This window comes from Magallana gigas, chromosome 7 (genome assembly GCF_963853765.1).
Source record: "Magallana gigas chromosome 7, xbMagGiga1.1, whole genome shotgun sequence".
In the NCBI taxonomy this organism is placed as follows: Eukaryota; Metazoa; Mollusca; class Bivalvia; order Ostreida; family Ostreidae; genus Magallana; species Magallana gigas.
Genome location: NC_088859.1, coordinates 18,294,266 through 18,320,305, shown reverse-complemented (window position 1 = coordinate 18,320,305; position 26,040 = coordinate 18,294,266). Strand labels below are relative to the sequence as shown.

General features: G+C 32.4%; 2 protein-coding genes across 2 annotated transcripts in view; one reads left to right on the top strand and one right to left on the bottom strand.

Moving 5' to 3' along the window:
* Positions 1 to 5,691: 5,691 nt before the first annotated feature.
* On the bottom strand, positions 5,692 to 25,832 carry LOC105334765 (DNA-directed RNA polymerase III subunit RPC8). The gene is made up of 8 exons (XM_034457088.2): positions 25,681 to 25,832; positions 19,761 to 19,890; positions 14,623 to 14,719; positions 13,764 to 13,850; positions 13,369 to 13,432; positions 11,904 to 11,990; positions 8,041 to 8,158; positions 5,692 to 5,793 (listed from the first exon to the last, which is right to left on the bottom strand). Exons 2-8 carry the CDS (start codon positions 19,869 to 19,871, stop codon positions 5,743 to 5,745), a joined length of 615 nt encoding a protein of 204 aa, XP_034312979.2. The 5' UTR covers positions 19,872 to 19,890; positions 25,681 to 25,832; the 3' UTR covers positions 5,692 to 5,742.
* Positions 25,833 to 26,013: 181 nt separating this feature from the next.
* The window catches only part of LOC105339239 (heterogeneous nuclear ribonucleoprotein 87F), a 29,778-nt gene continuing 29,751 nt past the window's right edge, over positions 26,014 to 26,040 (top strand). Inside the window, exon 1 of the mRNA XM_066066464.1 lies at positions 26,014 to 26,037. The gene's annotated coding sequence lies outside the window, so the exon portion shown is untranslated. The remainder of the gene's footprint in view (positions 26,038 to 26,040) is intronic.

Genomic DNA, 26,040 nt, shown 5'->3' with positions numbered 1-26,040 from the left:
ATTTTATTGAATTGCAGTCACAAAGGAAAGAGTCAGCACATTAGTATCTACAATAATTTTGAGCGGACTAAAACGGACGTGGGCTCGATGATTAATTAAAACGTGGACTTTGAAACTATATATTGTTTCATGTGGCATCAAGATGGTATTAATGTTGTGATGAAAATATCCTTCCAAGGATAGATGAGTACATAGTTTTACATGTAATTCATATTGTGTATTGTGAAGCTGGGAACATTTATAATACCGGCACTTTTATAGAACTTAAAAAAACGTAATGCTAACCAAACACTCATATACATGTACATGTTTTGACGCTATATTAGACGAAATGCAAAGGACTATATATGATAAGGGCCTAAAATGGCCCCGTAAAATGAACATCGATGATCATTTAACTCTAATACTTTGTTAACTTTGTACTGATACATATGTGATATGTTCTTACATAATGTTCATTTTGATTCAACTGCCCACAATTTAGAAATATGACATCGTAAAGACAACCTTTTCCCGCCATTTTTGCATTTTTAGCATTAAACAGCTTGTTTTCAAGAAGTTTTTCATTCATAAAACATAGAGCGCATGCTTGAACAAACAAAATCTTTTAATCAGAGATGTATCAAGCCAAGGCTAAAAAGTGCCCAAAATTTTTTACTTGTTCAAGCATGCGCTCTGTATTTTCAATGCATAAAAAGATAAGTAAAATGTCGATTTTTGACTGATCTTGATTGAAATATGGAAATGGCGTCACTTCTGACGTCTTTTTCTGCCAGTGAGTGCAAATAAATCAAATATATAGTGAAAAATATAGTTTAAATCAACTCTTCTAAAAAATAACACAACACTTTATTGTACCCGAAGCACTTTAAAAATGGCAAATTATGGGGGCCAAATTTAACTCATATGATATATAGTTCTTTGCAGCAATCGAAATTTTCGGACATTTATTTACGACAAAGCTCATGCATGTACACCTCGAATGTGTATACTTCATAAGATTTTAAAATTTTATACAAATTCATTGGAGTCAATGCCAACCTTCACTCTGAAGTACTGGTTTGGCGTAGATTAAAAAATTATTTCAATAAAATAGTTTATGTTATACCGCTGGAAATAACGGCGTTACGCAATGATTAAACATATACATGTAGTTAACATCACACTGGTCACGATTTTGGTAAAATTTCATTTTTCTATTTTTATTGTTGACAATGCTCGAGTAATGCATTTCCAATTATCAACCAAACTTTGAATGTCATTCGAAGAGCTACATGTATAAGCAAGATACAGAGCTCACAATTTTTTGTTATTTAGCAATGTTTTGGTTTATATTTTTTTCAATATACCAGAAAACTTATTTTTCTACCTACCTTTCGTACATAAAAATATATACATATAATATAACTCGACGACTGACACTCAAATTTTGGTTGACTGTAAGAAATATCCTACTGTGAAGCATTGTACTCATTAAAAACGAAAAAATAAATTTCAACCAAATTCGTGACAACAATGTCCCTTTTAGCGTAATGTTTTCAATACTGATATAGGTAGTATAAAAACATATTACGCATTTTAGCCCAATAAAAAGTTATATGTTATGAAAAAAGCCGGAATTTCCAACTTGTTGAACGTAGGAAAAGCAATTAAATTTTAACCCAGCTTGAAGCAAAATTTTCCCACACAATGATAAATGCGACGTTTTGCAATTACCTTCTTTCTCTGTTGACCACCTCGCTTTCCATCGGACTGATTTCCCCAAAGAAACACACCACCATGAAATTTTTTAAAGAAAAATAAAAAGATGGGTTTGATCATTAAAATTGTTAAAATGGACTAAGAACACCGGGACATTATGTATATTTCTCATAATGAAAATAAATTCCCTATCTAGTAAATCTAAAGTAGGCGGATATGTGTGTAAATAACGTCAGCTGCTGCCAGTGAAGTTACCTATATATGACGATGGAATACACATTGCTATGATGTATGTTGTGCTGTTACCGTGGAAAATGAAAATTGATGCATGCTTTGTTTTTGTTGTGAAAAATTTAAAACGCTTTGTCCATCATCAAAGAATGTGAATATAGATTCAAGGAATAAGAAATCATTCTTTGGGTAAAATGAGGTGATAATTTTGGCCCGGGCGTGATCAAATCTAATAAAGCCCGAAGGGCTATTATAAAGACCTAAACCATTGACATCATCGCATAACCTTCACCAAAAGGCCTTCTGTGTGTGTAGTGAGATGGTAGCAATTAATTAACTCAAGGTATGTCGGACGAACAGACGGACGGAAGGACGCGCGGGCGGACGGATCGCTTTAGGACGCCCGCAGTGCGAGGCCCTAATTAGCGCAGATTGCAGGAGAACGTTTTCATGGTTAAAATATCATTTCATTTTGCGAGAAATGCAGCGAGATTACACCAACAGGAAAGTAATTGCCCCTACAAATTTCGTAACTTTGTAGTGAAGATTAAAATTATAGAAATAAGCAGAGTTTTAGATCCTTGTCGAGTCGCTGAAATTTCACAGAATGCAATTACGCCGCGAGTTTTAATCTCCGAGAACGATTTTCCTACTACAAGTAATTGGCATACTGAGTTGAATAAAACCAATTTCTTTGTTACATAAACTATGTCCTATTTATGAAACACGCATTCCTCTGATAATATTTAGATAAGATAATGTACACATTTTTTTAGAGGGCAAAAACTCTTAAACATGCATTTCTGATAACAATTCTACGTTTGCGATGTGCTCTGGAAATTTATACTAGTAACTAACTATTCAAAAATATTTTTTAACTTTATACGGGAATGTTGACAATTCCATAACATATCGATCAATGTTATCTTTTATCAAACTGTCTACATTAAATTTAAAATGAATTGGATTTCAACCTTGAAATGTGTTTTATAATAAAATTCTTAATGGAAGTAAACCTATTTTATAAATATAGGTCAAGGTGGAGATTAATGATAGCATTAGGAATTGACAATAGTTTTAATCACATCCTGTTAAAGATAGGCTTTCAATGGCGCAGCGGACAACATGTTGCGGACATGCAGTAGTTGTAAACAAGTCTGGATTATCAAGTTTTCCATTATAAAAAAGAGAAATATTTATGAAAGAGTGGGTGTGACGAACTCTGCTAATTTGACACGAGATGTCGAGACAAAAATTCATCGTTTTGAATCACACCGAGGTAAACATAGCAAGAAAGACTATTTGACTAGCGTGTGTCTGAAATTGAAAATAAAATGAACTTGGTGTCTTATTGCAAAATTAGAGCTACATAAAATCATTATAATATACCTTCCTTCCATATTCTCTCATTTATTCGAACACCCCCCTCCCCTCAAGTCCAGTTTACCTCGTTATTGGCTTAATATAATTCTTTCTCACGATTCACTTTCTTATCAATTTTGACCACAATGTCCCAAACAGCAACCAGTTTATGAAGTTCTCGTCGCCCTTCTTACAATGCAAAAAATGAAATGGCGCGAACTAGGATTCTGGGAAGGGTACCAAATAAATACCGGCATTGTTTTAAGCCTGAGTTAGCATAACTCTCTAGAGAAAAGAAGATAGTACACATTGACCATGAATTCTGATGTAAGAAACCAAATTTCACCTGACCATACAATGTACAATTATTGATTGCAGAAACTGATTCACTTATCTAACCGTGAAATTAACTCAGGATCGTTTGCTTTGGGTAAAAAAAGAAGCCAACAACTTAACGGTAGAAAAGTGTTCTCATCGATTACCGATGACACGATGTGAAGGTCGTTTTCAAGGTCAATAGAATTGCCCGCTTCAAGCGAATCGGTTAAAACGAATGAAACCATTTCTTTTTAACTAAAGTGACATAACATCTTAAATTCGGAATGAATGAAAATCATTTCTGATGGGTTTAAAGGTTATTGGTTTAAGTTTTTTTTTCTTTTTTAGTAGTAGAAATATGAATATGAAACTCTTAATCCATGTACTTTGCATTATTGTTTAAATTGCTTTCGTGAGCATGCAACAGATTTTCAAAACTACATGCCCATGAACCAACAAAATCCAAAAACCAAGACGTAAACACGAACACATTGGGTGCGATTTCAGAGAAAACAGCTGAAACCAGCTTATTATGAAGCAACCTATAGGGCATAAAACATCAGACAAATTATACATATACCGTGTATAATATATACTACTTTGACGTACGTAGGTGTTCGATATATCAAGAAACAAAGACAGGAAGTGGCATACGATATGTAAAACTCGAAAGGATGCCGCAAATTACGTGGGTGCTTGTAGAGGATCGGTCTGGAAATGGAATTGTCAGGGAAGCCTAGGGTCAACTCACGGGGATTCCGGAGGAATTGATTTTTTACTTGCATTATTTCAAGGAAAAGGTATAGCGAGCGAGCTCAAACAAACGTTCAAAAGTTTTGACATACTATATACATGTATATTGCATACACATGTATATATATGCATTCAAATGCACACATTTTCTTTTCAAATCGGCAAAAATATGCTATATATAAATTATATTCTCTATAGACAAGGGTAAGTATATGATGGCTAAATGTGTTTCCCATTCTGCGTCAGGACTCCAGTAAAGAAAGTTTTTAACAGAAATTTAATCATATGTTGAGAAATATTTGATTTAAAAAATGTTTATACAAAATGATCGGTTCTGCTTACGTAATAAACAATGAATTCACATAATTACATTACATAAGAAATCGTCCAATACAGACACAATTAGATCAATAAAACCTTTACATCTAAGCTAACCAAAGTTAGTAAATATAATCATCTTAACACAATGCGATCTTCTCGACCATGCTCCAAGTTTTAAGCTGGTCAATTTCTAAAATCCAACATTCGTCATTCATGCCAGAAACAAGGCTTCGATCTGGGAAAGGGACAACTACCAGCAATTCATTAGCGACTCGCGGTCGGGCTAAATCTATCCTGCTTATCAATTCCAATCATCGTCTTTTGTCTCACTCTCCCAATTTATCTACTTAAGCCTCTTATTCATACAAAAAGAAACAATGTAAGTGTTGCAAGCTAAACATTTCACTTCTCTCGTCAGGGTCTCCATTTTATTACCACACCAGAAATGTTTCCGTGAATTTCGGCAATGCATAAATCTAGGAGCAATTTCGGGCAGCCACGAAGATTTTGTTAAATTTTCCACTTTATTTCTTCTGGTTCATGCCAGAAGCAATTACATAGTCTAATAGCACTCTGCGAGTTTTTCTTCATTATATTTTTGATGGTGTTTTTTTTTATAAAAAAAAATCATTTACGCTGTGGAATTTATACGGAAACATGATTAACAAATGTCATAGAAATAGCAGATTTCCACAGAGCAGAACTATTGTATTTATTGTTTATATTATAAACTACATTTAGAAATTCGCATACGAATAAATAACATATCCTTAAAACCATGTTGTTGAAACTACAGGGCAACATGCTCATCATATTTTTTTATCTTTTTTTTTTAATAAAAAAACCACACCCAGTTAATGTATACAATATTTCAATTATCTCTTTAATTAACAATGAAAGAAAATTCAACATTTTTTTCCTACCATTTAATTGATTTTCATTCTTTCAATACAAACATGAGTAAACGAACAAAAAAAATTCTGTGGAATTATTTTTCCGAGGCTGAAATGCATGTCGTCTGATTCCCATGATGCAGTTCACGGGATGGGGAAAATGTCATGAGTTCCACCATGAAAGCAGTCCCAGGCCAGGTTCACTTATGGAGCCCTGTCAGGAGACAATGAATAAATGAATAAAGAAAATGCCCTTTATGTACGATTGAATTGCTTAAATTAAATAACTGCTGAGTATATCATAATACATCAGGGTACATTGCATTTGTACATTAACACAATCTTCTCATCTGTTTCGAAAATTTGGTTGGGGGGGGGGGGGTGTGCTACATTGCTTCGTTATTGCAGCAGCTAACAATCAATTCATTTAAATTACATCATAGTGTCCATAGCCCTAATTTAAACTTGTAATTAGAATTCTTATGTACTTTAAAAATCATTTAGATTTTGATCACATGGGAACTGTTTTTTTTTTGTGCAGGGTACATGGTCATAACCTACATGTATTTCCTTATGCAGATGCGTGCGGGTAACTTATCTGATCAACAACTTCGACACATACAGTAAGGATTACGAGCATTACATGTATACATATGTCAGTTGGAAACTACCTAAATGAAATCAGAAGATATTCCCATCCCAAATGTGATCATGCAGCACTGCAATTTTATCTGATTTCACACCCTGAGATATCGCTAGCGATGAAATAATGATTGTTTACAGGAGATCTGATCATTTAAGACTCACGATTTCCGTGCATTTTTTTTTCACAAATATCAAAATGAAAAATGGGCCCCAGGGTAAAATATTAGACAATAGATAAAAGAAAAGCAAAAAAAAAAAATGCTGATTGCTAATACGCAAATCAATCAATAACTGCAATCTCTAAAACCCTTTGTAAATTCTAAATGCTGTACATTAAATATCTGCAATGAAACTTGGTATTGATAGGAATGGTAAATGACCTAGATGAAATCCAGTTCTACTGAGACTAGTACCAATTACACATAATAAGCTTTCGAATGATCTAGATGTATCCAGAATGGCACCAGAGAATTCCAAAAAATGTTGCTTTGTGCTATTTATTTTAATTTAGGAGTGATTATTTCTGTTTTACGCTATTAGATACAAAATGAAATGAATATATATATGATATAACTATCAAAGTTCAACTAAACTTAAAACAAATCAGTTTGCCCAAATGAATGATCGCAACAAGAGTTTGTTATTTTGAGATCGGAAGTTTTCATTAATATATAGTTTCAGGTAAAAGTAGCAGGTAAAGTGGTATTAACCACAATGGTTTAAACTTACCACTGGTTAAAAACTAACTCCCATGATAAGCATTTGTAATCAATGTTTAATTGTAATTTTAAGAACTTGCCACAATCTACTGAGCCAAATTGGTAATACAGTAAAAAAAAAAAAGGCATATAGCGAACATGCTTATAATGAATTGGCAAATATAGCTAAATAGTTTTTTCATTCCCCGTAGGTTTTAAACATATTTTAAGGCCAATGGATATTACAAATTACGTTTAAAATGAAGCAAAATCACCCGTCCCTGGCATTTTATTATAAGCAGGTTTTACTGTATATATACCTATCATAATGGTACAATGAAAAATCTAACCATTTTATTTTATAAACTGTGTTATCATAGTATGAACTTGACCATGCGTTATTCTAATCAAAGTACTGAAGTACTGACGGGAGTTGATTTTATCAATTATCATTTAAATTAAAATCAACTAATCTTGCATGGCAATTAGTTTGTAGTCTGTATTTGAATTACGCACTTTTTTATGATATAAATTTTTAGACTTTTCCGACAGGAATTTAGAGAAGCCCCATATGAATCATGTTGTGTAATATTTAAAGATAGATTTCAAACTATGTATTAGTAATCGAAACAATTCTGAAAATTGTATGGATCCAAGCACTATTGATATTGAACTCTAGTCTCGATCAACCAAACGCTCGGCTGTCTCCGTTAATCTCCCACAAACAAGAGAGCCTCCATGCTTGTCGGAGATTTACGGAGACAGCCGAGCATTTGATTGAACGAGACTATATTAAACTCTGGCGTAGGAACACATGAGACAACAAAAATATCTAAATTGTTCGTATTATATAAAATCTGACTATTTTCAAAGTGTTTATAGATAAGTTTCATTGAAAAACAATGCTTCAGCATACATTACATCGAATTTTTCTATTATTTTCAAGAACTTAGTCTTGTCAGCGGTGATGATTTGTGCTTAGGTCCAATCACTGTTTCACTTTCGGTTTGCCAGAGTAACTGCATAGGAGAGTTGATTAAAATCAACTCCCAAAAACTTACCAGTTATCTAATGTGAACATAACTAGATAGTAGCTGTGTTACTAGTATTTAACTTACCACTATGGTATATGGGGTTTTCTTGGATTCTAAGTCTGATATTTCTGATGGCTGATTTGCTGTTCCGTCTGGGCCAGATGGAGTCGTGTCCACAAATATTTCATCCACTACACGGAATCTATAAAAGAGATAAGAGCATTCTAGAAATTCACATACAATTGTATTTAAAATCCTGGGAATAGCTGCCATATGATCATATAATATATCCATTTTGCCTTTTTGGGGGCTATTAAATTTTATAAAAATGATGTATATCCGTATTTTTTTATTTTCAAAAGTCAAGTCATTTTCCGAAATTCTAAAACATTGACTAACAACTTCCATATGCATTTTTAGTGACTGTAAAAATAGATGAAACCAACCCATCTAGAACCCCCCCCCCCCCCAAAAAAAACCCAAAAAAAACAAAAAAAAAACTACACACACAAAAAAAGGATATAAAAAAATAAAAGAAACCAAATGAAAACATAGAATTATACAAGAACACTATTAATTATGAACATTATATATCTTAAAAAGTTTTCCTTCACGGGAGAAAAAACTGCACTCAAACTTTGCATGAATATTTTAGATCATAGATGTCAAATTTAAAGTAATTGATGAGACCGCATTTTTCTTCCCATTTCACGTAGGACTGGAAAAAAAGAAATCACTTGACAACTACAGTGTATTTTCTGCCAGGCTTAATCATTCCAAGAACCATATTATGTAGACTTACAAATGCAGTAGGCTATACATACATTGTTGCTGCAGTCACTCACATGAAAAATTGATGTGTATATTGAGCCTTAGTGTTTACAATCCCAAACTGCTTGGGGAATTCTCTGACCTGGACTTTTATCAATGTTAATCAAGCAATGTACTTTGTATTTTTTTAATTACATATCATAATATTGAAAGTATATATATACATATACAATGTAAACGAAAGAATTCTTGACTAAAAAAGCCATTTTCATCAATTCAGTTGTTTCCAAATTCATTTTTTTTTAAAATTTACATTCAGTAGGCCCTAATCAACATAATGGGAAATTATAAAGTAATGGTATCTTGATTAATGTATTTTTGCTGTTGCGTATAAGTGTACGCAAAACAATTATAAAGGATTGCATTACGTTTATATGAAATTTATGATAATTAACAAAACTCATCAATTGTAAATATATCATTAACGTCACATGACTTATGATCCAATTAAATATCACAGCTAAAACATATGTTGAAAATCTTTTAATTGCATGAGCTTGACTTTTGTTGAATGTACAGATTGTTGACCCGTTCAGAGGGGCACATATGATTCAATGTACATGTATGACTGTACAGTCATTCACAGGAAAATCTTCAGTTTGTAACTAAACCATATTATCATGTCTTGAAAGGCCCTTAAATTACCATGGTGACACTGCAAATCAGTAAAATGTACTCAGTGAGCCCTCACCAGGCACACAGCTTAAAAAGGTTAATATTTAATGAATGCAGTATAACCTTTGTGTTTTTTTTTTAAATACATGCACTTATGAATAATACAGTACTTTCCCTATGTTCAAAATGCATATCTATGCAGAAAAAAGGGAAAGACGTAGTACATATATTCACAAAAATCCCAAGAGGAATTAAATTAGTGTTAAAATTCATGTACCGGTATATTTAAAATGTTCATGAATGAAACCAAATCTTTGAATGGAAGACATTTTTTTTAATATGCAATTAAAGCAAGAATATATTCAATTAAAAAGGTTATTCAAGTCATAAAAAATTGTCAGACAAATTCATTTTTTTTTTATTAATCTCAACTTTGTAATAGGTATAATGGTATTAGATTCTTGCATTTTATAACTCTCTCACAAATAAAATCTTCTTCTTCACTCATTATACTTAATTAATAGCAATCGAATTGACATGTAACAGTAAGTATTAATATTAATAATACAGAATTATAATTAATAGGGGAAAAAAAAACTTTGATTTTTCCTCATCTTGCAAAGTCATCTAGAAACCTTGAATCAAGCTAATTAAGTGGTCTAGATATATCAAAGTGAAACTGCTGTTAAAGAATGGAGCCATTAGTGGGAGTTTTATGGCTGCCGGAGATCAATGGGCCCTGGGTCCATTGAGACTGGATGTCTCTCAAACCTCCCCTGATGCTAGGTGAACATGATACCCCTTTTAGTAACAAGTTAATTGATAGATACAGTGAGTAGAAATGGAGTAAAATGTGCCTGATTAGTGCCAAAGAGAATTACCAATAGGATTAGCCCTGTCCTTTTTCATAATTAAACAGTACAGTTATGGGTGCAGATTAAGTACAGTACAATCACAATTAAGCAAAATTCTGCTTTGTATCAAAGAGAAAAAGTTCATTGGAGACAGAATTAAACAAAACACAGTAAACTTGAACACTCTATAAATCTTTTTTTTACAAAAAAAAAATGAACATGATAATGCTTTCAAGATTTAGAAGAAAATCTTCCTTTTAAAAACAATCACTTGTGATAGTGCATCAAAACGACCTTGACCCTTTGTTAAGCTTTTGATGGAAAATACATGTGTGCATATATATAATATATATATGATCTGACATATTCTAAATCAAATACTGTGGAATCATTAGAATTTGTGGTGGCTCAATTTCCGTGGTATTCGTGGGTATAGCCCTCATCCATAAATTTACATCCATGATGATAACTAATTATAAAAGATTAAGTTTTCCTAACTGAAACTGAAAACTGAAATATTGATCCACAAAATTGCATTCCCATGAATAAGCAAAAAAACCTAATTACAATCCACAAAAATTGACCCCCACGAAATTAAATGATTTCACAGTATCAAATTACTTCCAGTTTTGTGAAGAACTTTATTAATGATATTTCCTGATGGAATAATTATATCTTCTACAATTTGACATCACTCTGCTGATGTAATGTAGAATATACATGCATATATTATAACTGTGTTGACACATTTGCTAACCAGTTTTAAAATGACGCACTTGGCATGACTGAAGCAGATAAACCATCTGTAAGGCATTAATTGTTATTCTTCTCATATAGATAATCAAATCTTGGATTCATTTGTCAAACTACAAGGGCCCAAGAGCATTATAAACAGCTCAACTGGTAATGTCTCAGCATGATAAAAAAAGTTTCATTGACTTAAGAATTTTTATTACAGCAAGCAGGCACAGAGGAACGAATTTCAACAAATGCAACCTCGAGCTCTTCTTCCACCACTGAAAAATTGTCTATGAACTCCAAAAATTTATTGAAAGACATCTACTGATGTTTATGCATTTCATTCCTTGGTTTTGATGATAAATGATGCAACAAACAAAATGTGAAACCATAAAAGTTGGTTAATGACAGTTTGACAGTAAATTTAATCTAAAGGCCTAAAGAAATAAATAAGGTGTTTCTATATAGTTCCAGGACCAACACTTAATTACATCAGATGACCTTCAAACTTGCTGATTGACATACTTTTCTGAAGGTCATCATTTTAGGCTTCAATGGTATAAATTTTCACCTTGGACTTTTTCATGGTTTAAAGAAAACACTTTTCATAAGTACTGAGTAGGAACTAGCAGTAGCCTATCTGTATTCAGTGAATTTGAAATGTATGTCTCGAGAGGGGCCGTTTGACTGACCGTCGATCATCAAGTTACCAATATATAAAAAATAAAAATAATAAAATGTGAAAATAAAATATTTACCATACCCACCAACCCTTTTCATTTTGCATATTTTAAATTGATTGACACTTTACTCAAATATCTTTATCAAAAGATTTTACTGCTCTAAATATGACAAAGTCATGAAGGAAAATCATCAGACAATAGCTATTAGCTAGATGTGATGTTTTACCTGATCTCCTCTCCAATGTCCATGAACAGGTCATGTTTACCGTCGTCAGTTTCATACTCCCATGCCCACAGCTGTTCCTTGTCATCACGTGCAATGGTTAAGGTTTACAATGATAAACATTAGTACGAAAAAATTGATATCATTTATTTTATCCTTCCTTTAAAAACTTAATTATTAAAACATGTCTGTGATTATTTCAGTGTTAGATCAAGCAATCATTTTGATAAGAAAACTATTTTCCTCAGATTAAGGAAATCCCTTACGGTAATTTTCAAGGAATAGATAATTGTTCTTAACTCAAAATGACTTGTATTGTCTTTCTTCCTTTAGGGAGAAAAAGTCAGCATGCAATGGAAACCAAAGTACAGAATGATGCTGATCTTTGAAAGTATTCTATTCATTTTGAATTGGATAATCTCGTAAAGTCAGTATCACAAAGGTGCAACAGAAAAAAAAAATGTTGATCGTAAAGTCACGATCTACCGTACAAGGATAATTTGTTTATCAATTAAAACAGCCTTGTAAATTTTATTTCATGAAGCACTAGGAAGAATAGAGTGACTGAGACAAATATTGTTCTCCTGTTTCAGTTTTCTAATACCAGTACATTATTACATTTTCATTTTCCAGTGTCTTTGTCCATGATAACACTACGAATCAAATATGTAAGGTAATAGTTCAATACATTTCACAAATGACACAAATGAAGTAGTGTTGGGCTGGAGGCGAGGTTTGCATAATTATAAGAAATAAAAATAACACAAAAATGTCATAATTTGATCAATTTCTGAAAACTAAATGTCAAATAATAAGGAATCATTCTTTCTTTGAATATCATAAGGGAATCATTATGGTTGGGATCATGATCAAATCTAACCATCGTCATGTATCATGATCATCATAATCATGATCATCATGTATCATGATCATCATAATCATGATCATCATGTAATAAATTTGACTTGTCAAAAACATTTTTTTTCAAATACAAGTGTTCATGTGGCTGCCTGCAAAAATATAACACTGGTACATATCATACACTTATTGTAAAGATAAACCTGCATGTAAATCATCCCAGTCTTTTAATTACTGTAATTAAAATAATGTACCCGACATATTCATACTTATGTGGACCCTTTATAAAGTGCAACTTTAACGTTAGATTCAAACCAATACCAATAATATTAATAGCACTGGCATTTTATTCAAACTCCTCAAGCAACTCCAGGGGAGCAATTTCATTTCTCATTTAGACAGAAATTGATTATTATTTTTAGTTTACGTGTTGCAAGTTTTCCTCCGATTCACCAATCATACCCTTGCACTCTCGTCTACGTCTTTTCGTCGTCAGAAAATACGTCAAGATGACAAAATCCCTGACAAAAACACTTCCTCCCGTGATGCTTTTAACCCCGAAGTGGACGAGAACTTGACATGCGACCCATTGATCATTACAAAAGGATACAATCTGGAAGGGTGCTGCATGGCATCTGCTGGGATAAGAATGTCATCGAATATTCCAATTGAAACTGAAATCAAGACAAGTCACATTACACCACATTACCCTTTATTGACCCAGATTTGTGAAATTCATCAAACAAACGCAATTCGATTTGTCTTTGCCCCCACTATGTCTGCTGTATGCCAAAAAATATAATCATAAACATGTTTACTGATAGTTTCGCTCATCTATTATTTATCACATGTGTCTATATATATTTGAGGAATTTAATTGTCTTTTGTTATGCTGGTGCTTTTTTTTCTGTTTTTTTTTTCTTCAAATTTTTCTAGTAAAATCGTGATTAGTTATTAGAGTAATTGAATTGAAGCATGTTTGAAAGGATTACGGAAATTGGGTACCATAAACTCCTTCTTTACTGCAGCTTTTTGTCTTGCCGGTCAATATTTCATCCATAAATGGTCGAAAAACAACATATCTGAAGTTCACTGTATGGAAAAAAGAAGATGATTTACTTATTGATTTCAAACACATGAAAATATCATTGAAATTCGTAAGTCATTTACTTGCATGTACATGTAAAAGACATCATAACTTACCTTGATTTTCACAATTGACAAAAACTGCGTAATATCAGGTTTTTTAAATGTGTCACATAATTTGTGTAAATAGTGTTTTAAATACCCATAATGTATACCATATGTACATGTAACATTTTTTTTTATTTGCGTCAATCATTTTTTGCTAATTAAAAAGTTTCTAAAAGCAAGCAATACCACATACAGTTTTTTGCGTATGGTTTTTTTTTTTGCAAAGGGAATGCAAAAAAACCCCAAAATTATATCATTGCAATAGTTACCAGAAATACGTCACGTCTGTGAAGTAAGAGCATGCTGAGCCCTTTCTATTCATCTACATTAGAAACTTAACAGTCAAAAAAACATAAATCTAGCAAACAATCAAAAGTAAAATTTGGTAAAAGTAGATATTTACATTCATTTTGTATATTAACAAAGGACAAAAAAAATTAAATAAGTTATTTATTGTACCTCAGACTGCTCATTTTTTCATATTCCAAGATGAAAATGAAACCTACTTGTTTTTTTATCAATCTCATTTTTGCTATTTGCCAACTCAAACCTATTTTTCTGCAGCATTTAATTTGATTGTTTTATCATAGTAACAAACCTGCAACTTGCTTAATGAAGAAGCACTGCTACCGTAATTAAGCAATATGTTGACTGATAAAACTACACTTACCAATAGTATGGGAGGCTCCATCCCCTGGAAAAATATAACTGTCTTCCAGCTTTGTGACATCCCATAAAGCAATGCACAAACCCACATTGTGAACAACCTAAAAAGACAGAAAAATATCGTAAAACAACCTTACAATGTTTATAAACAATCTGGGAGTAATACATGTTTTTCGAGTGATTGCATAATTTGTTGCAGATGATAGTTTGTACGGAGTGGTATTCCAGTATTATAGCTGTGCATGATATATGCATAACAAATGTCTACCATTATCTCTGAAGATGAAAAAAGAAAGTAGGAGAATAAACTTGTTGTAAAAAGTTTTACTGACATAATTAATTGTCATAGAACTCTGCATTTACCTTGATATTGCAGATATACTGTATATCCGGAAATTTTCGCTTTTTTTGCGATGTCTTTAAAATCGCAAATAATTGTATAAGCAGAAATTATATTCTGTATCATTTTCTATAAGAAACTTTTTAAATTGCAAAAAATGACTGACGCAAATTAAAAATGCTACACATTTTCGCAAATTTTGTGAGATGCGAAAAAAAAATTGGATATACAGTACGTTCCAGCTGCTTAATTCCAGCTGCTTAAATTTTGGGGGAGAAGGGGCACAATTTAAACTCTCAGAGATGTCAGATCTCTGACTTATAGTCAATATTATTTAAAGAAATTTGAAGTACTTTTGCAAACTAACTTATGAATTGTTTGTCCAATGATGATGTTCCCATAAAATTACAAATATAGAGACAATTTATTAACACAATTATATAAAATATCCAACTTGAAAGTCATAAATTTTCAAATGCATCAGAAGATCACACTTATTTTCAGAGAAAATTAGACTTCTCATTAACTGACTTTATAAATGGCTGGAGGAGTATTATCTAAGAAGTCATTATCCTAATATTTTTTCATCAAAAGTTTCAGGATTCTAACCTCGAAAGAAAAAAAAAACAAAAAAACATGTTATCCAATATCGAAACACTCTGTATTGATGTCGTAAAAGCCTGCCATCATTTCTGACTGATGACATGTATGAGTCACTCTACATCCTGATTTGATGGGATGAAAAAAGAATTATCACTTCTGATTATGAAACTGTATGAGATATTTTGTAATAAATAAATCATATAACTGTAGTTATATTCTTTTTTTGAGGTACATTTCTCGAAAACTGATAATTATTTTTCAAATTTTCAATGGCCTGATATTATACCAAATAAAAATATTATTATCTATTATATCATTTTTAAAATGGTGGAAACTTTTAAAAATATATACATTTATGCCAAAAAAATTTATATCAGCAATTCAAATGCATTTTCAATAAAATTATATAGGAAATTGCTCTGACTAGTATCTTGCACAAATGCCTGGTAAGGTACCCTAATTTTTTGCAAGAAAGCTTGTTAAAGTATTAGTGAATCAATAAAAATTCCTAGTAAAAGTTATCTAAATTGAGAAATGTGTCATCTGTCCTTAAAAATCAAGAGGCCCATGGGCCACATCGCTCACCTGTGCAACATAAGGCATGGTGAAATCAGCTTAATGAAGTCATAATAATACATGTATATCCTGCATAATGAAAATCAATTTTTCCCTTTGGATATTCTTATGTTTATAATCAAGTCCCTTTTCTAACAGTCCATTTTCTAATTTTATAGTTAAATCGCATGTTGAGCATTGCAATTCTAAAAAACATTCTAAAGAATTGTTTAAAAATTGGATATAAACCAACATCAAACTCTGAATTCCTTGTGAGGCCCAAGAATCGTCCAGGGACCAAAATCTAAACAATTTAAAAAAAAATCACCTTTCAGCTCAGGTTAGCTAAAAAATGTCAAACCTTTTTCAAAGTATAATTCAAAAAGGCAATAGCAGTATTGATATTTTCTTAAAGCTAAATACAACTTACATATGTCAATTAAAAGTCTAGAAAAATGCTCAGCAGAGTAACCGGTCAAAATTGAGAAGAAAACATATGCTCCATATTGTTTAATTTTTTTTTCTCATTTTTTGAAACTTCTAAAGTATTCATAAAATGTAAATCTTACCAGTGTTTATCAAATCTTCTACACTGACCAAATATCAGAATACTGAGCTAGTACAAGAAGGCTATGAGGGCGATGACATGTCTATATACATTTTTTTAAGAAAAAGGCCATTTTCTGAAAAATGCAAATTCTAAATCCTCAGAATAAAAAAAATGACTCTGTCATAAGAATTTGTCCATTTCATGTATCAGCAGTAAGGTTAAGAGAATGCACAAAGGTCAATGACTCGCCCTGGTTAATTAATTCTCTGCTGAAAATGGCCCCAATTATTATTTTGAATTTAGAACCAGCAGCCCTTTTAGCAAAAAATCTTAAAATTGATTTTCATTGTAAGATTTATATAGACTATGGAAATTTTATGTCTAAAATTAGTCGCAATCATAATTTGTTAAAGCCCATATCCCCTCATAAGTATTTTAAAATTGTGAATAATCATCACTAATATCATTAAAATTGTAAAATGTTCATTGACAAGATGATCTCGAGCACCTTAATTCAATAAATTGAAGCACATTATTTCAAACTGTTTTGCAGTTTTTTAAGGTATAAGGAATCATTCTTTGAGTATTATGAGGTGATAATTTTGGTAGGGACGTGATCAAATCCAATAAAGCCCAAAGGGCATTATGATAGATTTGATCATGCCTTTGCTGAAATTATCACCTCATTGTACTCAAAGAATGTTTCCTTATTATCCAGTACTTATATTTATGTAATTTTCAGCAATTGAAGGATTATATATTTGAATATAAATAAGCAAACCCCACTTGCGCCCCAATTATACTTCATTTCAATTTATTGGAATGTATAGAACAAAATCGATATGTAGTATTATCACAGGCAAAGATAATGAAAAATGTAAATATTGTCCAAAAAATACACAATACGATTCTTCAAAACTCTTCACATTGATTATACTTGATATTTGGGCATGAAAGATTCTTAAGTTTAATTCTTACGAAGAGTTTTTGTAGAAATTGCTGCAGAGACCTCGCTGGTTAATGACCGAAGGACAAAGTCTACTGAACCCCATGTTTCAGACCATATTGTTGTTACATATTGGCACCAAATAGTAAATAAAATATTAACAGCTGCAAGCAATTATTTCACTTAAATTGATTGTTTTCGACCTTATAACCCTTCATTTATGAGGCCATCTCTTGTCATCATCAGATTTCATATTAGACATGTCCTCCGTAACAAATATGTTATGAAACATCTTGACTTCAATTTGTTTGGTCAAAGTGTTAATAGCAGGTTTTATCATGGTCATGCAATCATAAGCAGATTGGGTTTTGTTGAGGGCGAGAGAAACCATACTGTGTGGTATTTTTCCTGAAATGTCACAACAAGAGAACTTGTGATTCGTGCTGAGATAATAGAAATATAGAACTCTGGAGATGACAGATAAAGTCTGTGCGCGTGTTGATCATATACAACTGTACTGAGGATCAGACTGATAAAAAAAATCATGTTTGTTAAACAATAAATGTTCCCAAATAGGGTCAAGAATAGTTCTATTTTACAACAGTTTCTGAACACGTTTTAAACATACTTTTACTCTCCTGTGAGAAAATCGTGAGATATTTGCAAGAATGTCTGTCAGTCAGTGTAAAATTGCAAATATTTCTAGCCAGGATCCAGTCTCAAATGTATATCATTTTTATATATACTGTAGAAGCAGAAATATTCGTTGAGGATTTAATTTCGTTATTTTGGTTGGCATTATAAATCAATGAAATTAAATCCATGACAAATTTTTAACCCAAGTATTTAATGATGACAAAGAGATTATGATACGGCGAAATTAAATGCCAACGAAATTTTAGTTGGTTTAAAAACAACGAAATTATGACCCAACAAAAATATGTGCTTCTTCAGTAACTATAAGCTGGATCACAAAAAATAAGTTGCCATGAAACAATTTTCACTGCTCAATCCTGAAATATAATTGTTAGGAAATAAATAAAAGTTGATTTATGGTATAAAATATAATACATGTATTCTATATTTTTTTAACCTGATCAATGATGCTATGAGAGCCCAATTGAATAGCTATAATAAAATATATTTCAATCAACAACATCAAGATTAACTCTGGGTCATTATTTTCAATGAGTACATTTGAGAAGGGATTAATATTTCTACACTGTAATTCAACTTTTATTCGCATGCGAGAAATTTCGTGAGGTGCGCAAAAGCATCTGAATATTTCTCGCTAAGAACCAGTCCTTAAATAATCTACATTGATGATGATATTTCAGTGGAGAATCAAGGTCAATTATTCAAGCATTTTGGAATTAAATTTAATGTAATACTATTCTAATACCAGTAATATCTTTAGTATAAAACAACTGCTGCCTTTCTCATTGAAAATCTCGGGTAAAATGATGGAGGTCAACACATAACGCATATACAGTACATGTAGTCTTTGCGAACCAGTTTATATCCAATAAATAGTGAAATAAAGTCTTTGCCACTAATAGTTGGTTAACAGTATATTGAAAAATCTTTCTTTGGGGCACAAATTTCGTGAATCAAGTTTTCAAGATATGCCATATACATCAGCAGAAAAAAGTTGATAAACTGGCTTCATGTATTTGGACAAATTGAAGATTAAAGATTTTTTCTATTTCATACGACTATCAACTGGCAGATGATTGCTCAAACTAACTCAATGTACCAAGAAATCAGTGTGCAATGTAGAGAGAGTCTCATATACAATGTACTGATACAGGGGTTAGGAAGGTCATACTGTAAACATATTATATTTGGATGTATATTCTATTTAGCGTTTTTGGCGGAAAACGGTGTCCGCTAAATCAAGTACATCGCCAAATGTAAAATATGTAAGTAGATAAATAGTTACATTTAGAAATGCGCTAAATCAAATCTACGCTAACTTGTTAAAAAATCATATTCTGGCAAATATCGTACACGCTAAATATAATACGTTTACAGTATTCATATACAAATAATGTATCGATCGCCATCTTCCTAAAGTCTATAGACTCATCTCCCTTATCACAATGATTTCCATTTATCTCCCTTTGTAGCTGTCATCATTCTCCTTACCTTGTTGGCCAGTTTCTTGTTGAGGGCCTCTATGACTGCATCATTGAACTTGATGTGGAACAGCCAGGGTGGAATCCGGACAGTGTCCTTCATCTCCGCAAGGACAAACATGGCTGCACCAAGTTACAACCTAACATGACCAAAAATAACATCATATTTAATTGATCAGCACCTTGGAATTTAATGGTGATTGATGGAACTGACTTTAATTATGGTATATGTTCATTTCATTGAATAAACTGAACTGTGCTTTCCTTACTGAAAGGACTATATATGGTATGGGCCTAAAATGGCCCCCTAAAAGGAATATCATTATTTTAATGTAATTCTTTGTTTTCTTTGTACAGATATATATGTGATCTTTAAACTTAATGTTCATTTTGATTCAAGTGCCCACAATTTAGAAATACGGCATTGTAAAACAACCTTTTCCCGCCATTTTTGCATTTTAGCATAAAAAGGCTTGTTTTCAAGCAGTTTTTCTTTCAGGAAACATATAGCGCATGCTAGAACCAACAAAATATTTTAATCAGAGATATATCTAGCCAAGTCTTATAAGTCACAAAAAATTTGTCCTGGTTCAAGCATGCGCTCTATATTTCCCATTCGTAAAAAGAAAAGAAAAATGTCAATTTCCGACTAATTTTGATTGAATTATAGAAAAAGCGTCACTTCTGACGTCATATACTGACAGTGAGTGCAAATGAATCAAACAAATATGTGAAAAATATATTTTATATCAACTCTTCTAAATTATAACATAACATTTTATTGTACCCGAAACACTTTAAAAAATGGTGAATTATGGGGGCCAAATTTAACCCTTATCATATATAGTTCTTTCTTAGGTTTGGTTTCATAGATCAAACAATAAATATGAAACTTTTGTTTATACAATGCTGTATTTTTAGACTTAATTAAGATAAGCATGCATAATAAAATACATAATTAACATATATATATATGCAAAATATGATTATACATGTATACTGTTCATGGATGAGGAAATTCTCACGTACACCACATCAACGCAATAATTAGAAAAATTCTGGAGTAAATTTCTGTAAATTACTCTACATCAGAAAGGTGGTAGTGGCAAGTGGTAAAAAACATCCATATAGCAGGCCACATAGGCATACATATAACGAATGATTTTAAAATGTAATTGCATATTTACGACACATTCTGAGCAGTACTTATATATTCAGCAACACTTGATTTAGTTTAGCTAGCCTATTAGTGAATAAACATTTGATGAACCAATACCATTTTAACACCATGAACTTCATCCCTCATGTTCACAAATGCAAGCTTTTACGGTAAAAGGTCTGAATTTCGGTAAAGCTAGTGCAGACAAGATCATGAACTTTGATCCATCTAAATATTTTCAAAAAATGACAAAGTGTACAGTCATGTACACATACAAAGTGAACACCATATCCTTCTTTAATAATGGATTATCAGGTATTAACTCATACATGTAAAAATAAATGAAAAAATGAATCCTGCTGCAATATATGCTACTATAACAGTGATTCACCCCTGATTCAGACACGAATAACAAGGTCTGGATATTAAAACCAGCTAGCTTAATAAGCGTCAACCCCAAATTTCTTGGAACACAATTACTATTAACTGTTTTTCACATTTGCCAATCAGTCCCTAAAATTACGGTGAATCAGCTAAGAAAATCATTGTCATCCTCTGTCGTCTGCATTATAAAGAGACCCCCGGTCGGGGCTTTATAATGGCCAGCTCTCTGGCTTCAGTCAACTGGCGGTCACATCAGCTATTGCTGCTGCTTTAACTCTTGCTGTCTTCATTATGAATCTATTGCTGCTAGTCCAGTGGACAATCCCTTATAGAGATCTTTGGCCTTGAACTCTCTAGTAAATGGTTACTGACAATAATATACCAGTACTAAAATGAATGCAATTTTCAGCCATCTTCAGTGAGGCAATTTTAATGAAGCAGCTCAGTAATACTGAAAAACATGCACTTTAGATAATTTCCTTTGAATTCTTTTTATGTAATATTACACAAATATTCATTTTTAATGTTTAACAATTATTTTTGTAAGGTTATGTAATTTGTGATTATGTATAGAGAGGCTGACTTAAGTTTTTATTGTGCATGTTTTTGCACATTCTAGTAAAACACATTGTTTTCATACATTTTTATGAAATTGTTTTGATACCATATATTAAGTTTAACACAATAAACAAAACACAAATGAAAATATTTAGATTTTGAAAGGAAAATTTTATTTCAAAATGATTTTCCGTTGTTTGATCAGTAGGTGCCTGAGCATATATGCCATTGTGCTTTTAATGACGTTATAAAATAAAGTTTTGTTACTATGGAGTGTGTTATAAGAAATAACATAGAAAGAGTCCAAAGAGTACGCCTTTAAAATTTTATACACTGAATAATGCTATCTTCAGGATTATTTTTCTTAATTTTAGAATGAATCCATGGTACCAAAAATCACTATTGTAGTATTTTTCATATCTGCTTTGAAGTGCAGAAAATGACAAATTCCTCTATATACCTATAAAGAGAACAGAAGATAGACTTTCTTCAAACTTCACAAATCTACTAGATATATTACACATGGTTAAAAATTAAAGAGTTATGCCATTCTAGTTTTTACGCACCCCCCCCCCCCCATCCCCCCAATCCAACCCAAGCCTCCTTAACTTGTAGTCTAAGGGGGGTAACTTCTTTTATTTCTGAACCAGAAAAAATCTTAGAGACTATATACAAAATAAAATCATGCAGCAATCATGAAAGTATTAATTATTTCATTTTGCACGATAAAATCCATGGGGAATATAATATTAGAATTATTGAGAGGCCAATAAGATCGTAAACAATATCTGTCTCAGGTTTGCAAAAGATAAACAAGAGGCCCATGGGCCACATCGCTCACCTGAGGAACAATGGGTATGATAAAATCAGCTTAATGAAGTCATAATACAAACAATCTGGACAATGTACAATAATATATGTAGATCCTGTAAAAATAAAATCCATTTTTCCCCCTGGATATTCTTATGTTTATAATCATTAGTCCCTTTTCTAACAGGATGATTTTATAGTCATATCACATGTTGAGTATTGCAGTCCTCAAAAAGATCCTTTACAATTGTTTATATATGGGATATTAAGCTACATCAAACTCTGAACCTTCTTGTGAGGCCGAAGAATTGTCCTGGAGCCAAAGTCTTAACAATTATAAAGAATCGTCTGGCTGATTAGTTTCTGAGAAAAAGATTTTCAGAGATTTACTCTATATATTCCGATGTAAAACTTCGACCCCCCCCCCCCCATTGTGGCCCCACCCTACCCCTGGGGGTCATGATTTTCACAACTTTGAATCTACACTACCTGAGGATGCTTCCACACAAGTTTCAGCTTTCCTGGCTGATTAGTTTCTGAGAAGAAGATTTTCAAAGATTTACTATAAATATTTCTATGTAAAACTTTAACACGCCCCAATGTGGCCTCACCCTACCCCCAGGGATCATGATTTTCACAACTTTGAATCTACACTGCCTTATGATGCTTCCACACAAGTTTCAGCTTTCCTGGCTGATTAGTTTCTGAGAAGAAGATTTTTAAAGATTTACTATATATATATATTCCTATGTAAAACTTTAACACGCCCCAATGTGGCCTCACGCTACCCCAAGGGATCATGTTTTCACAACTTTGAATCTACACTACCTGAGGATACTTCAACACAAGTTTCAGCTTTCCTGGGTGATTAATTTCTGAAAAAAAGATTTTTAAATATTTACTCTATATATTCCTATGTAAAACTTCGACCCCCCATTGTGCCCCACCCTACCCCCCATGAATTTCACAACTTTGAATCTACACTGCCTGAGGATGCTTCCGCACGAGTTTCAGCTTTCCTGGCTGATCAGTTTCTGAGAAGAAGATTTTTAAAGATTTACTCTATATATTCCTATGTAAAACTTCGACCCCCCATTGTGGCCCCACCCTACCCCCAGGGGTCATGAATTTCACAACTTTGAATCTACACTACCTGAGGATGCTTCCACACAAGTTTTAGCTTTCCTGGCTGATTAGTTTCTGAGAAGAAGATTTTTAAAGATTTACTCTATATATTCCTATGTAAAACTTCGACCCCCCATTGTGGCCCCACCCTACCCCCAGGGATCATGAATTTCACAACTTTGAATCTACACTACCTGAGGATGCTTCCACACAAGTTTCAGCTTTTCTGGCTGATTAGTTTCTGAGAAGAAGATTTTTAAAGATTTACTCTATATATTCTTATGTAAAACTTCGACCCCCCATTGTGGCCCCACCCTACCCCCAGGGGCCATGAATTTCACAACTTTAAAACTACACTACCTGAGGATGCTTCCACACAAGTTTCAGCATTCCTGGCTTTCTGGTTCTTGAGAAGAAGATTTTTGAAAATTTCTCGAAATTTTTCATTAATTTCTAATTATCTCCCTTTGAAAACGAGTGTGGCCCTTAATTTTCACAACTTTGAATCCCCTTTGCCTAAGGATGATTTGTGCTAAGTTTGGTTGAAATTGGCCCAGTAGTTCTTGAGAAGATGTTGAAAATGTGAAAAGTTTACGGACAGACGGACAGACGGACAGACGGACAGACGGACGACAGACAAAATGTGATCAGAATAGCTCACTTGAGCTTTCAGCTCAGGTGAGCTAAAAACTATAAGCTCGTACCTTTTAAACAACTACTTGGTTGGACCAATGGTTACCAGTTACAAAATCAGCGATTGGTTAGACGCATAAAATAAAAAAGATGACAATCTCTAACCTGTTAACCGATTACTTGGTTGGAACAGTGGTAACCAGTTACAAAATCATTAATTGGTTAGACGTATAAATTAAAAAAGATGTATATCTAATGCAATTTCAAACTATTTTTTTTTTCTTTCGAGACTATTATCTTATTAAGCTAAATTGCACACTGTGAAAAACCCAGGGCTGAGCTGTTGGAGGAAAAGGCCGGGTCAGTAGGTGTTTGTTACAATGACTCTAAAAGCAACATATCACTGCCCTGTCTGTTCAGATTTACGTAAATAATCAGTGAATGATACTAGTAACACTGTTGAGTACCGTTACAATTATCATTATTGTACCTACATTCAATGTGGTTTTTTTTTTTTACTTTTTTCCTTCAACATGATATCAATTTATTTTAAAATAAAGTACAATTTTCGTGAATGTCGCAGATTAACTTCCAAGGTCGAGAAATGTTGTTTTGAAATATAAAAGCCGAATTAAGCGTTTAACGGTATTTTACTGAAGTTCTATTAGAAAGCTAGATAATAAAATGACATGAACAAAACAATTGACATTTAGCCATATTTCACCAAACTATGTCATATTCCCTGCAAAAGAGCAATATTGCAGTTATAGTGAAGGGATATATTCACAAGTATTGTTTACAAGTTCTATACTTTATCATACTTTTAATTTGGAACATTTCTTAGTGATTTCATGACTTAATTGATGTGTGCTTTTAACTATATTTTCAATTATACCGGTAGTTGTAGTAAAATTGTCAAAAACATACAATGCAGTTTTCTCCAATAGCAATTGTTAATTTAGGCTTTACACAGAGGGAATGGTCCCTGCAACCCAATTAATTACATGATAAACAACATAGGCTGATTCAGGGGATCGACAGGCCCCTTCATAAACCCCAGTCCAAAAACCACACCAAGTTGAATCTCAACAGAGAAGAATAGGAGTAAAAGCATCTTTTTTTAAAAAAAAAAATGCTGTCAAACTGTACAAATGAACCAATTAACATGATTAGAACAGAGTAATAGAGATGTGTATCTTTGAAAATTTTCTCTTAACTCATTATCTGATTTAAAAGATATACGTTAGAATAAGATACTTACGAAATTAGATTGGTACATGTAGTAAAGTTCTACTTCAAAGCATGTTTATCCTTATGATGAAATCATAAAACATACACCGTTTACACGTGTGAATATCGAAAGTAAAAGTTAGGCTTTGGGTAAAGGTGGGTTTCATAACAAATAAAAATTGCCTGAAAATAAAAATATTCTTTGAACTGAAAATATATCAAACACTGTAAACATTATACAATGATGATTTATGGTATTTCAAAAAGTACTTAGAATGATATATTGGGATAGAACAAAGAGGTTTTACTGTTTGAAATTTCAATAACTACGAACGACTTACTTAATAAGATCCGGACGTTCAGTCACGTGATAAGTTGCAGCGTGAAGGTA

Bases quoted from the DNA above. Each gene is read 5' to 3' on its own strand.
- LOC105334765 (XM_034457088.2), bottom strand. From the start codon at position 19,871: ATGTTTGTCCTTGCGGAGATGAAGGACACTGTCCGGATTCCACCCTGG. The intron at 13,851-14,622 runs GTAAGTGTAGTT...TTTTCCATACAG, and splicing joins TGGAGCCTCCCATACTATTG to TGAACTTCAGATATGTTGTT. The intron at 5,794-8,040 runs GTAAGTTAAATA...GTCTCCTGACAG, and splicing joins AAACCCCATATACCATAGTG to GGCTCCATAAGTGAACCTGG.